The following is a 12,468-nucleotide window of genomic DNA, read 5'->3' as shown; positions in this document are numbered from 1 at the left end:
GGGGGGCGCGGGCCGTAGGCCCCTGCTCCGGCCGCAGCTTGCAGACAGTGGGCTCCGGTGGGCTCCGGCTGCCACCCGCGCCCCGTTAGGCTGAGCCTCGGGCCGGCCGAACAACCGCCGCCGCCGCCGCCGCCGCCGCCGCCGCCGCCGCCGCCACCGCGGGAGCTGCGGGCAGGAGCCTCGGGAGCCGCCGCCGCCGCCCGGCCGGGCCCCGCCGCCGCCCGCGCGCCCCCGGGCCCCCGACACACATGAGATTCTTCAGGCTCACTTTCAAGTGCTTCGTGGACTGCTTCTGACCGCGCCGCCCCCGCCGTCCCGCACCCCGCCCGCCGCCCGCCCGCCGCCCCGACCCCCGGTCCGGCCGCCCCCGGCCCCCGGCGGGCCCGCGCCTTCGGGCCCCCCCCAGTGCCGCCAGCGCCCCCGCCGCCCGCCCGCTCCCGCGGGGCGCCGCGCCCCCGGCCATGGCGAAGAAGAGCGCCAAGAACGGCATCTACAGCGTGTCCGGCGACGAGAAGAAGGGCCCCCTGATCGCGCCCGGGCCCGACGGGGCCCCGGCCAAGGCCGACGGCCCCGCGGGCCTGGGGGCGCCTGGCGGCCACCTGGCCGTGCCGCCGCGCGAGACCTGGACGCGCCAGATGGACTTCATCATGTCCTGCGTGGGCTTCGCCGTGGGCCTGGGCAACGTGTGGCGCTTCCCCTACCTGTGCTACAAGAACGGCGGAGGTGAGCGCGGGCCCCTCCCCCCCTGCCGCCGGCCCCGCCGGGGCGCCCGTGCGAAGTCCAGGGGGTGGGGAGGCCCCCCCCGGGACGGCCGGGGGCGGCCCCTCGCCCGCCGTCGCCGCGCGGTGGCCCAGCCGGGCGGTCTCCGCCCCCCCCCCCCCCCCCCCGGCCGGTCATGTGCCTGGCAGCGTGTGGGGGGAGGGGGCCGGCGAGCCTCCTGCCGAAAACGCCGAGCTGCCCCCACAGACTCTGGGCCCGAAGTGATTGGCCACCGAGGTGGCAAGACGAGGCCTCCCCCTTGGGGGGGCTTCCAGAGGTGAGGAGCCCTGGCTGCCCCCACAGGTCAGGCACACAAGTGGCACATTGTGTGGGCCCCCCACGTGTGCACACACGAACACACACACAATGGGCCACTCTGTCCCTCCCTCTGCTTTCCCCTCCCTTCCCTCCTCTCTTCTCTTCCCCTCTCTCCCCTTCCCTCCCCTCCCCTCCCTCCCCTCTAGCCTGGGCCTGGAACACTGGGTGCCTGAGCCAGGCTTGGGAAGCCTGCAGCCTGGGCCGCCTGGCGCCGCCGCTGGACACACTGCATGCACACCCCATGCCCGCCCCAGCCCAGCTTAGCAACAGCGATGGGCACGCGTGTGTCCTGTGACTGCAAAGCAGCACCAGGGTTGGTGGGAAGCCGCAGGGACTAGATGATGGACGGGTGGGAAACTGAGGCCCAGAGAGAAGGCCTTTGCCCAAGGTCACAAGCAAGAAGGATGCTGAGACCTGAAGCCAAGCTCAGCTTTTGAGTAGTGGAGAGTGCCGACCGGGGGCAAGGGTAGGGGGCCTGGAGAGGAGAAGGGCTCCCCCACCCCCAGCCTGAAGTCCCTGCCAGCCTCCCCCAACCTTGTCTCCTGTCCTTGCTCATATGCCCTTTCAGACACCCTCCACTCTGCCCCCTGGCAGACGACTGCTACCCACCTACCCACCCACCCGCTCCCCTGCACCTTCACACTTGCAGGAAAGAGTCTGGGTGCCGGCACAGTCCAGGGCTCCCTTCCCCTCGCCCAAGCTCAGCACGTCCCCGGGCCTGAGCGCCGGCCACGGAGTGGCTTGTGTCCACAAGTGCATGTGTCCTCCGTGCCCGTTAGTTAGGTCACCGTAGGTGAGTAGGGGCAGAAGCCTTGTAGGGGACCCCCAGCCCAGAAAACAGGGCTCTAAGGCCCAGGGGCTGCCGTAGGCCCCTCGACACTCCACCTCCCCAAGACTGTTCACCTTGGGCCCCTGAGTCAGCAGCCACCCCTTGCACTGATTCACTCAGTGGGAAGTTATGATGGGCTCTGGGCGGAGCCTGAATCTGGGGCTCCACCCGCCTCCCAGGGCTTCTGAAAGCCAGGCTGGCTGGCCTGGCCTGGCTGAGGAGTTTGGGTCAAGTCCCCACCTGGCTAAGGGGCCACCCTGTGCAAGTGGCCACCTTGAGCTTCATCCCCCAGGTGTGTTCCTCATTCCCTACATCCTGATCGCCCTGGTCGGAGGAATCCCCATTTTCTTCTTGGAGATCTCGCTGGGCCAGTTCATGAAGGCCGGCAGCATCAACGTGTGGAACATCTGCCCCCTGTTCAAAGGTGAGCAGCCCCAGGCAGCCCCTCTCACCCTCTCCCTCCGGGACCTCTCCCCTTTCCCGCCACTGGGGCAAAGCTGGTACCCACTTGAGAAACCTCAAGTCTGAGCATCTCCTGTCTGAGCACCAGGCCTGGGATGCCCCCCAAGCTGTGAGGGAGAACCTGGAGGACATGCAGACCACCTGGCTGACCTTGGGGAGGTGGAGACTAGAGTGGGGGATGGACCTCTCCACCAGGGCGAGAAAGCCCAGTCCCAGCAGCACCCCGGGACAGGCCCTGCCGAGTATACTTGGCTCGCTGGGGCTGAAAAGAGGGTGGCTGGGCATGAGACGCGATGGCAGGAGAAGCCAGAGGGCCAGCCTAAGGAGCTGGGACGGGAGCCATTGAAAGTTCAGGGTCTGAAGGGAAGGACCAGTGGGCAGGGTTACCACCAAGCCCCTTCTGTGTGTGAGCAGTGTTCCCCCATCAGCTCAAGGCCCTAGGAGGTAGGTCCTACTGTTACCGTCCTCGTTGGCTGGGGCACAGAGAGGTGAAGTAAGTGACTGGCCAAGGTTGCCTCCTGAGAGGGTGACTGTCTCCCACGCTGCCCCAGGTCCCCAGAAAACCCCCAGCTGCTGGTACGGAAGGCCATTGGGTGGGGGGCAGGTGGAGGCATGGCCTTCCTTCAACCGTCATGGTGGCAGTGGGACCCAGAAGGGGACAGGTATGTGAGACTAGGGAAACAAGAGGACTTGACTCTCAGACGGGGGCAGGATGTGTGCTCTGCTTTGGGGCTGGGGAGGATGCAGGAGGTGAAGCAGGGCGGGGGCAGGGAGCAGGGGCTGATTTGGGGGGACAGATTGAGGAGTTAGCCTAGCGCTGGGGACACAGTGCAAGGGAGACTCCAAGGGGACTTGGAGAGGTCTGGTTGGACAGCAACAGAGAAGGATTTAGTTGCACGGATGGCGGGGGAGGGGGAGGACGGCAGATGCAGGGAGCAGGATGTTGGGGTCCAGCAGGGACTGCTGGCAGTGCCTGGCCATGTAGATAGTGGGGACGGTGGGGAACTGGCCAGAAAAGAGCCTTCATGGAAACTCTGCTCCTCTCCAGGCCTGGGCTACGCCTCCATGGTGATCGTCTTCTATTGCAACACCTACTACATCATGGTGCTGGCCTGGGGCTTCTATTATTTGGTGAAGTCCTTCACCACCACGCTGCCCTGGGCCACGTGTGGCCATACCTGGAACACTCCCGACTGTGTGGAGATCTTCCGCCACGAAGACTGTGCCAATGCCACCCTGGCCAACCTCACTTGTGACCAGCTTGCTGACCGCCGGTCCCCTGTCATCGAGTTCTGGGAGTGAGTCAGGCACCTCTGGGCCAGGCCCCGCCTGTCTCTCTGGTCTCCCACACGTAGCTCGAGTCTGCATGTGTGTGCGTGTGCACGCGCGCGTGTGTCGGGGCCCGCCCTGGGGGGATGAGGCCAGGGATGCGGAGCGGGCGGTGCCTGCCCACCTAGGGAGGGAAGCGGGGGGCTGCTGCTGGGCCCGCTGGGGACGGCGTGGGGCCGGACCGCCAGGGGCTCCAAGGCTCCGGGGACACAGACTGCAGCGACTTCAGGCTGCAGGCTTGGCCCGGGCTGGCCAGGTGCATGGGGGAGACCGGCTGGACGCAAGGGCTGAGGCAGCGGGGGTGGGGGGAGGGCGGGAGGCGCCACCCCAGGACCACCCCCAGTCTCCTGGCTGTTTGCTGGCACAGACCTCATGGGCTTTCCCTCCCCCAGGAACAAAGTCTTGCGGCTCTCCGGGGGCCTGGAGGTTCCGGGGGCCCTCAACTGGGAGGTGACCCTGTGTCTGCTGGCCTGCTGGGTGCTGGTCTACTTCTGTGTCTGGAAGGGGGTCAAGTCAACAGGAAAGGTACAGCCGGGGTGACGGCAGGGCTGGGGGCAGCACTGCCTGGGGGGGTGTAGCTGTATGCCAGCAAACACTGCTGCCACGGGAGGAGACGGCACCAGGGCCAGAGCCCGAGGAGGGGCAGGGACTTCAGTCCAGACCACCTGATCCCTACCCCCTGGCTGGAGAGTCCTCCCCACCCTGCGCCTCCAGGCCCGGCAGCCTTCCCTCCCGAGTGGAGGTGGAGAGGCCCAGGCAGCGGCTGCCCCTTCCCTGGGGTGGGGGGCATCCCTGGCTCACCTTTCCTGTCTCGCCTTCCCTCCCTTCCAGTTCCTCTCGTTTCTGGCTCTGAGTCAGCTTTTGACCTTCTCGGTCTGTCTCTCTCACCTGCCTGTCTGCCCTCGGGGACCCAGCGGGCAGCGTGGACCCATCCCTCCCTCAGGGGCTCCCTGTCAGGTTGTGGGCACAACTGTGTGAACAGACACACAATAAGACAGCCTGCCGGTGGTTGCGGGACACGCAGGACACGGCCAGGTCTCTGGAGGGCGGGAGCGTTCCAGCAGGGTCCGCAGAGCAGCCGCTTGGCGCTGCTTGCGTGGGAGGCAGAGGCGTTTGCTGCCGTCTTGATCTTGCCTCTGTCTCTGGCTAGCTGAGTTCTAATCCCCGGCACCAAGGACCCCCGCCTCTCTGCAGACCAGGCCCTGGAGTCGGCACGGGAGGCGTGGGACCTGCGTGCGGGCTGCGGCCTCGCTCCCTGCCAGGGGAGGGCCCTGCCTCTCCCTCCCTCTGCAGCTGACCTGTGCTCGCCGTGGGGCTGCTGGTGCCCCAGCCAAGCACCCAGCTTCCTTTGGGAGGAGTCGTGGCTCTGATGAGTAGAAGGGGGTGCCACTGGGTGGCCTCCCTCCTCACCACTGAGCACACCGGCCAGCAGGGACGGTGGCCTTCCTGGCAGCCCTGCGCAGGCGGGGGAGGTGGGTGCCACAGGACCCCTCTGAGCACCCCCGCCCCCCAGGTCGTGTATTTCACCGCTACATTCCCCTACGTGGTCCTCGTTGTGCTGCTCGTGCGTGGAGTGCTGCTGCCTGGAGCCGTGGACGGCATCATCTACTATCTCAAGCCTGACTGGTCGAAGCTGGCGTCCCCTCAGGTGAGGCGGAGGTCGGGTGGGGGGACACTGTGCGGGAGCAGGCCGGCCTAGCAGCGCTCCTCACACCTGCTCTCCCCTCGCTCATCTCCAGGTATGGATAGATGCCGGGACCCAGATTTTCTTTTCTTACGCCATTGGCCTGGGGGCCCTCACGGCCCTGGGCAGCTACAATCGCTTCAACAACAACTGCTACAAGTAGGCACTACAGCCCTGCCACCCCTGCCCTGCCTGCCCGTGGGCAGCAGGCAGTCTCACCAGCCCACACGGTCCCCTCTGCCCCCAGGGATGCCATCATCCTCGCACTCATCAACAGCGGGACCAGCTTCTTTGCTGGCTTCGTGGTCTTCTCCATCCTGGGCTTCATGGCCACAGAGCAGGGCGTGCACATCTCCAAGGTGGCGGAATCAGGTAAAGACGCCCCAAGCCCCAGCCCGGCCTCCGGAGCAGCGGCAGCTGCTGTCGTAACGGACCGTGTACGCGAACGCACACAGAATGACGTTCTGAGAAATGAGAACAATTCAAACTCAATTTGTCACATCACTCTGGGCCAGGAGGCCTGGCTGAGCAGCTGCGAGGCACAGCTGTGCAGCCACCTCAGGCCAGGCCACGTGGAGCCCCGAGCCCCCATCCATCTGTATCCAGGGGCCTCGGGGTATGTCCTCACACTTGCCTGAGTGTTGTAGAGGGAAAGGTCGGCCTTTTCTGGGTCAGTGGTGATCTGCGACCACAGTAGCTGCCGGAACCCAGGTACAGAAGGCTGAGCCAGACACGCCACTCATGAGTACAGGTCTACCAAGGGCTTGCGGGGACCTTCCAGCCCCTGGTATGGCGCGCGCGCGTGCAGACACACACACACACGCGCGCGCGCGCACACACACACACACGAGGGCCCGAGTGGCCCGGCAGTGTCTTGACAGAAGTGGAAAGGCCCTTGGCCACAGGGTGCCCTGGCATCGTCCACTCCTCTGGTACCGTGGTGCAGGGTGGAGGGGGACAGGTCGTGGGTGGGGGGCTCCAGGTGTCCACACCCTGCCCCTTCCCCCTCAGGGCCTGGCCTGGCTTTCATCGCCTATCCCCGGGCCGTCACGCTGATGCCTGTGGCCCCGCTCTGGGCTGCTCTGTTCTTCTTCATGCTGCTGCTGCTTGGCCTTGACAGCCAGGTTTGAGAGGGGGGATGCAAGAGAGGGGGCTGGGAGGTGGGGGGGAGGGGGACTGGCGAGCAGAGGGCACACTGGGCGACGGGAGATGGCGGGTGGGTGGGGAGGGGCACGGCCTGAGTTGCCCGGCCACAGTTTGTAGGTGTGGAAGGCTTCATCACCGGCCTGCTGGACCTCCTCCCGGCCTCCTACTACTTCCGTTTCCAAAGAGAGATCTCCGTGGCCCTCTGCTGCGCCCTCTGCTTTGTCATTGATCTCTCCATGGTGACCGATGTGAGTGGGGGCAGGGTGAGGGATGCCCCTGGCCTCAGGCTGCCGGCTGCCACCTTCCCTGACCTGGCTCCATCCCCAGGGCGGGATGTATGTCTTCCAGCTGTTTGACTACTACTCAGCCAGCGGCACCACCCTGCTCTGGCAGGCCTTCTGGGAGTGCGTGGTGATCGCCTGGGTGTACGGTAGGTCTGGGCCGACAGGCAAGCCGGGGGTGCGGCACGGTCAGGGGTGGTACATCTCTAGCCCTGGCCCTCCGGCCTCACGTTACCCCAGGAGCCGACCGCTTCATGGACGACGTGGCCTGCATGATCGGGTACCGACCTTGCCCCTGGATGAAATGGTGCTGGTCTTTCTTCACCCCGCTGGTGTGCATGGTAAGGGCCGGGAGAGGCTGGGCAGGGCGAGGGACACCGAGGGCCCGCAGTGGTGGCTGCCGGCTGAGCGCGAGGCTTCTCGCCCGCAGGGCATCTTCATCTTCAACACGGTGTACTACAAGCCGCTGGTCTACAACAACACCTACGTGTACCCGTGGTGGGGCGAGGCCATGGGCTGGGGCTTCGCGCTCTCCTCCATGCTGTGTGTGCCCCTCCACCTCCTGGGCTGCCTCCTCAGGGCCAAGGGGACCGTGGCTGAGGTCAGTTCCCCGCGCCCCGTCTCCCGCACACCATCCCTCCCCCCCGTTGGGTGGAGACGTGACCTCCAGAGCGCCCTGCCCCTTCTCCCACCTGCCGGGAGGGACAGACCATTGTGCCGGAGCCTCTGGGCCAGCTCGGAGGGGGGTGTACGGGAGGAGAGTTGGCCCTCCAGGGCCTCGCTCAGGTGGTGGCGGCGGAGGAGAGGCCTGTCCCTAGCCTCTGTTCTAGCAGCCACTCGGCCCTCCACTGAACCCCTATTTCCCTAGCGTAGGGAGCGGGGCCTGGTCAGGAGGGGCGCGGCCCCGGGCCCCAAGTTGGTGGCAGGTGGCGGGAAGCGGAGAGAGGCCAGGGACAAGCAGGTGCCCCTCCCCAGGGACTCAAGGTGTCCCTCTCTCCCGCAGCGCTGGCAGCACCTGACGCAGCCCGTCTGGGGCCTCCACCACTTGGAGTACAGAGCTCAGGACTCGGATGTCAGGGGCCTGACCACCCTGACCCCAGTGTCTGAGAGCAGCAAGGTGGTGGTGGTGGAGAGCGTCATGTGACAGGTGCCCCGGCTCACATCACCAGCTCACCCTCTCGTAGCCATAGCAGCCCCTGCTCTAGCCCCCCACACCCCCAGGGGGCTTGCCTTTCCCTGACACCTATGGGGTCTGCCGGGGGGGGGAGGGGAGGAAGCACCAGAGTGCTTATAACTAAAATAACTTTTTCCATTTTTAATAAAATGCCAAAAATATCACAACCCACCAAAAATAGATGCCTCCCCCACCCCCCTTAACCAAGCTGGTGCACACGCTGCTTCCCAAGCCCTGCCGCCCGCCCTCCAGTGCCCGCTACCGTCACGTCTCACCTGACCCCACCAGGCCCTGCCTGCCTCTCTCCAGGCTCTGCCCAGCACACCCCTGGGTGGCCCCTCACCCCAGGGGCAGCAGTGGCAGCTCGGGGAACAGGGGGACTGGAGAGCAGAGGGGGCAGGCGAGGGGGGGGGCAGCAGAACCAAGGCGAATATTTCAGCTGGGCTAGACCCCTCTCCCCGTCCCTTCTCTAGAAGCTTAGAGAGCCAGCCAGCAAGGGAACCTTCAGTTCCTGAGCAGTTGCCACCAGTAGCAGTTGTGTGAGCTTGAGTGCATGTGTGCGTGAGTACGTAGGGTATAGACATAGATCTCCGTTTCTTAGCCAAGGTGAATACCAGGTGTAAATTGTGCCTGTGGGCAAATGAGGCTTGTATTTTGCACATTTTATAAAAACTTGAGGAGATTTCTGCTTGTATATTTCTAAGAGAAACACCCCAGCGTCCCTCTCCTTGCCACGCCCCACCCCTTTCAGCCCCTCTTACACCTCTGCCCCAGCCAAGGAGTGTGAATTTATAGATCTCATTTTCATAGGCAAAACAGAAGCTTCAAGCTGCCGAGTGTGTGAGTCTGTCGTGTGGGTATGCACGTGTAGTCCCTGGCCCCAGACTGGGGTGGGAAAAGTGCATGGTGGGGACCTCAGTGGGTGTCTGCACACTCCCCGCTCTACCCACAGGTCGGCAGGGTGAGCCGACGCAGGGTTCTGCGGGGGGATCCAGACCTGGGGCTGCTCACCCAGCATGCTCAGGCTGACCCACACCCTGCGCCCTGGGCCGGGCGCCCCTTCGGCAGGGATCTGAGGTGGGCATCCGTCCCCCGCCCCAGGGATCCTGCGCGCGGCTCCCACCTGCGAGCTTAAGGCTGACGCACTTTCCACGTCTCAAGTCCTCCGCGTAGCAGCTTCACTTAACCCACGTCTGTGTCACGTCCAATCCCGAGACAGCCGAGGGGGCCCTAGAAAGGCTTCCCTCACACCCTGACGTGGGCTGGAGGGGTGGGGGGCGGGTGAGGGCGGCGGTCCAGCGGGGACACCCTTACTGTGCTCAAAAGCCACTGCAAACATAGCAATAAAAACATGTCATTTTCCAAAAGCTGGCTCCTGCCCCCACTCTGTTTGTCAGGTGCCAGAGCTGCGGGTGGAGGCCTCCCCACCTCGAGCAGCTTCCTTGGGCAAGTATTCGCCCTGAGGGTCTCTGCACCCGGCACTGTTCTGGGATCTTGGAACGGAACAGGGAAGGAATCCGGCAGGAAGCCTTTTCCCCACGGAGCTGACATACTTGGGGAGCAAGGATATCGGCGTGCTAAAGAGGAGCACGCCGAGCGGGGAAGGTGGGTGTGAAGTCCGGGCGCTGAGGTTTGCAAAGGCTGCCCAAATGCTGCACTGAACAGGTGCTCTTCCGAGGGCAGGCGAGGGAGAAGGCTGGGGAGGAGGCTCCGATAGAGCCCCCGGAAGGAAGGTGGAGATCACTGGGTGGGACCAGGGCACTAGCAGTGCAGGTGAGAAGTCTCTGGGTTAGGGACCTGTTTGCGAGGCAGAGCCAACAGGCTTTTGGATGGCTGGGATACCAGGGACGATGGCAGTTGCCAGGTCCTGCACCAGGGAGACGAGGAGGTTTGGAGGTCGGGACGGTGCTGTCAACTGAGTAGAAATGTCCAGTAGGCAGGTGGACAAGGAGGTTGAAGTTCTGGAAGGAGTCTGGGCTGGAGACAGAATTTTGGAAATTCTCATTACATAAAGATGGCCCCGAGCCTGGAATGAGCTCCCCAAGGCCGGGGCGGGGGGGGCCACGGGCAGCTGGAGAGGGAGACGTGGCCCAAGCACTTGAGTGGCCCTGGGACACTCAAGAGGTGGCAGAGGGCTTCCCTGGTGGCGCAGTGGTTGAGAGTCCGCCTGCCGATGCAGGGGACACGGGTTCGTGCCCGGGTCCGGGAGGATCCCACATGCCGCGGAGCGGCTGGGCCCGTGAGCCATGGCCGCTGAGCCTGTGCGTCCGGAGCCTGTGCTCCGCAACGAGAGAGGCCGCGAAAGTGAGAGGCCCGCGTACCACAAAAAAAAAAAAAAGGTGGCAGAGAAGAGGGGGGACCGGCTGCAGAGTCTGAGGAGGCTCGGGAGGGGCCCTCGAGTGCCAGACGGGTCCTGGAACACATGTGAGGACCCTCCCAACCCCGCCCTGGGCGTCAGGGAGGAGGGAGCAATGGGCTCTGTGGGGTGCTGCCCACGGTCACGGGAAGTGAGGCCCGAGATCGCCAGCTGCGTTTGGCGACAAGATAGGTGACAAAATCGCGGAGACCTGGATGAGAGAGGTCTGGTGTGGGAGGAAGGGCCAAAGTCTGATTGGAGTGGTATTAGAAAAGGAGTGGAAGCAACCCAAGTGTCCAGCGACAGAGGAACAGATGAAAACAATGTGATCCATCCACACGATGGAAAATCAGCCTTAAAAAGGAAGGAAATTCTGACACCTGCTACAACACGGATGAACCTCAGACATTACGCTCAGTGGAAGGGAAGCCAATCACAAAAAGACATAGTGTGTGACTCCACTTCTATGATGGCCCTAGAGGAATCAAATTCAGAGACAGAAAGCAGAACGGTGGGTGCCAGCAGATGGGGGGAGAGGGAAGGGGAGTTAATGTTTAATGGCGAGAGAGGCCACACACAGTGTAAGTGTACTTAATGTCACTGAACGATAATCCTAAAAATGGTTAAAGCAGAGTTTGAGATTACACACACTTTAGCCCAGTGTAAGGGAAGGGGTGGGGAAGACCTGGAGAAAGTGAACCCATTCAGGTCCTTGGCTCCATCCCGAGTGATAGGAGGAGGAGCATGACGAGGCATAGACATGGGGTGGCCAGGACCAGCCCGGTCATCATCTGAGGCAGGCCTGGGGTGGGGGTCAAGGTTGGGAACCTGCTGCCCACTCTGAATGCCAGCCTGGGCAGAAGGGAGGGGGTGGCCCTTCAGAGAAAAGTGACAACTTGCTCCTCTTCAGTCCCTCCCAGGCCAGTCCCTCTCTTTAGCAAGGCACAGTCCCCTTAGAGAGGAGGGGGCTTTAGCCCTCAACTGTACAGCCGGAGATGGGCTCCGCCTGTGACACGGCCATCAGCCCATGCTCTCATGATCACCAAGAAGAACCCAGAGAGCACAGGTCACTGCAGAGCTTGGGAAGGAACATCGGCCGAGCAGGCCCAACCCCAACTCGACCTGGGCCTTTGCTGGCGTGGAGAGGCGCCTCGGCGGTGCGACGGTGGCCCGGGCCCTGCAGGCCCAACACCTGACGACCGTTCTTCTGACCCAACCCGTCCCACCCTTCTCTTAAAAGACTTTTCACCCTACAAACCTCTGCTCTCGCCACGCCCACAACTCCAAGAACCCCGTGTGCTGGCAGCTCCCCAAACCTGCAGCCTGGCTCTCCTGAGCAGGCCCCTCACATGGTGCCCAGCCCCCACCCTGCATCCGCTCCTCCATCAACAGTCCCTGCCTCCCCTGCGGCTGGGCCTGCTGTCACCCCCAGGCCCTCGCTACTCCCCACCCTGACTCATACCAACTCCTTAACGTCTCCGTTCCCCCGACCACCGCCATGCCTTGGCTCAGATCCTCATCACCTCTTACCAAATGGCCTCCAAGCCACCTGCCACAGGCCAAGAAAGACTCAGAAAACATCAACAGCACAAAAAAGGGAACTTAGGGAATTCCCTGGCGGTCCAGTTGTTGGGACTCTGTGCTCCACCACAGGGGGGCCGGGTTCGACCCCTGGTCGGGGAACTAGGGTCCCACAAGCCATGCGGTACAGCCGGATAAATTAATTTTAAAAATTTAGAAAAAAAACAAAAAAGGCAACTTGACAGAGGTCATGCTGCTTGGCCAGGGCCCTGAGAGCAGTAGGCTGGCCCCATTCACTTGGGAATCTGTCCGTCCAGTAGGGGCTGAGAACCCAGTGACCAGCAGCCTAGCGGGGGAGACAGGCAAGGAAATGGAACAGCCCAGACCCGTGGAGCCCACGGGGTTACCAGAGCTGGAGGCAAGACAGGGGATACTGTCGGGCACAGTCCCACTCGGAATGGAGGCTGCCGGAGGAAAACAGCCCTCAGGATGGGCCAGAGGGGGCCGGTTTCCTCAGGCAGCCCTCCAGTGTAGGCTGGGCGAGCACCTGGCTTTTCACCTGCCAGAGTCTGCTGCCCCTGCCACTGTCTCTTCCCGTCCCCAGCCCGG

The 12,468-nt window shown here is 63.8% G+C and overlaps 1 protein-coding gene across 1 annotated transcript; it reads left to right on the top strand.

Annotated features, from left to right (window-relative positions):
* Positions 1–392: 392 nt before the first annotated feature.
* SLC6A8 (solute carrier family 6 member 8) lies at positions 393–9,349 on the top strand. The gene is made up of 13 exons (XM_067723631.1): positions 393–723; positions 2,199–2,330; positions 3,417–3,666; positions 4,090–4,222; positions 5,211–5,345; positions 5,437–5,540; positions 5,629–5,753; positions 6,393–6,505; positions 6,638–6,775; positions 6,855–6,957; positions 7,049–7,149; positions 7,239–7,409; positions 7,812–9,349. The coding sequence occupies exons 1-13, from the start codon at positions 462–464 to the stop codon at positions 7,950–7,952; spliced, it is 1,908 nt and encodes a 635-aa protein (XP_067579732.1). The 5' UTR covers positions 393–461; the 3' UTR covers positions 7,953–9,349.
* The last annotated feature ends 3,119 nt before the right edge of the window (positions 9,350–12,468 follow it).

Source organism: Pseudorca crassidens, chromosome X (assembly GCF_039906515.1).
Source record: "Pseudorca crassidens isolate mPseCra1 chromosome X, mPseCra1.hap1, whole genome shotgun sequence".
In the NCBI taxonomy this organism is placed as follows: domain Eukaryota; kingdom Metazoa; phylum Chordata; class Mammalia; order Artiodactyla; family Delphinidae; genus Pseudorca; species Pseudorca crassidens.
Note: the sequence above shows the minus strand (reverse complement) of the source record. Positions and strands in the feature narration are given on the sequence as shown.

Excerpts from the sequence above, each read along its gene's own strand:
- SLC6A8 (XM_067723631.1), top strand. The coding sequence starts at position 462 with ATGGCGAAGAAGAGCGCCAAGAACGGCATCTACAGCGTGTCCGGCGAC. Across the intron at positions 5,541-5,628 it reads TTCAACAACAACTGCTACAA|GGATGCCATCATCCTCGCAC; the intron begins GTAGGCACTACA and ends CTCTGCCCCCAG. Across the intron at positions 7,410-7,811 it reads CCAAGGGGACCGTGGCTGAG|CGCTGGCAGCACCTGACGCA; the intron begins GTCAGTTCCCCG and ends TCTCTCCCGCAG.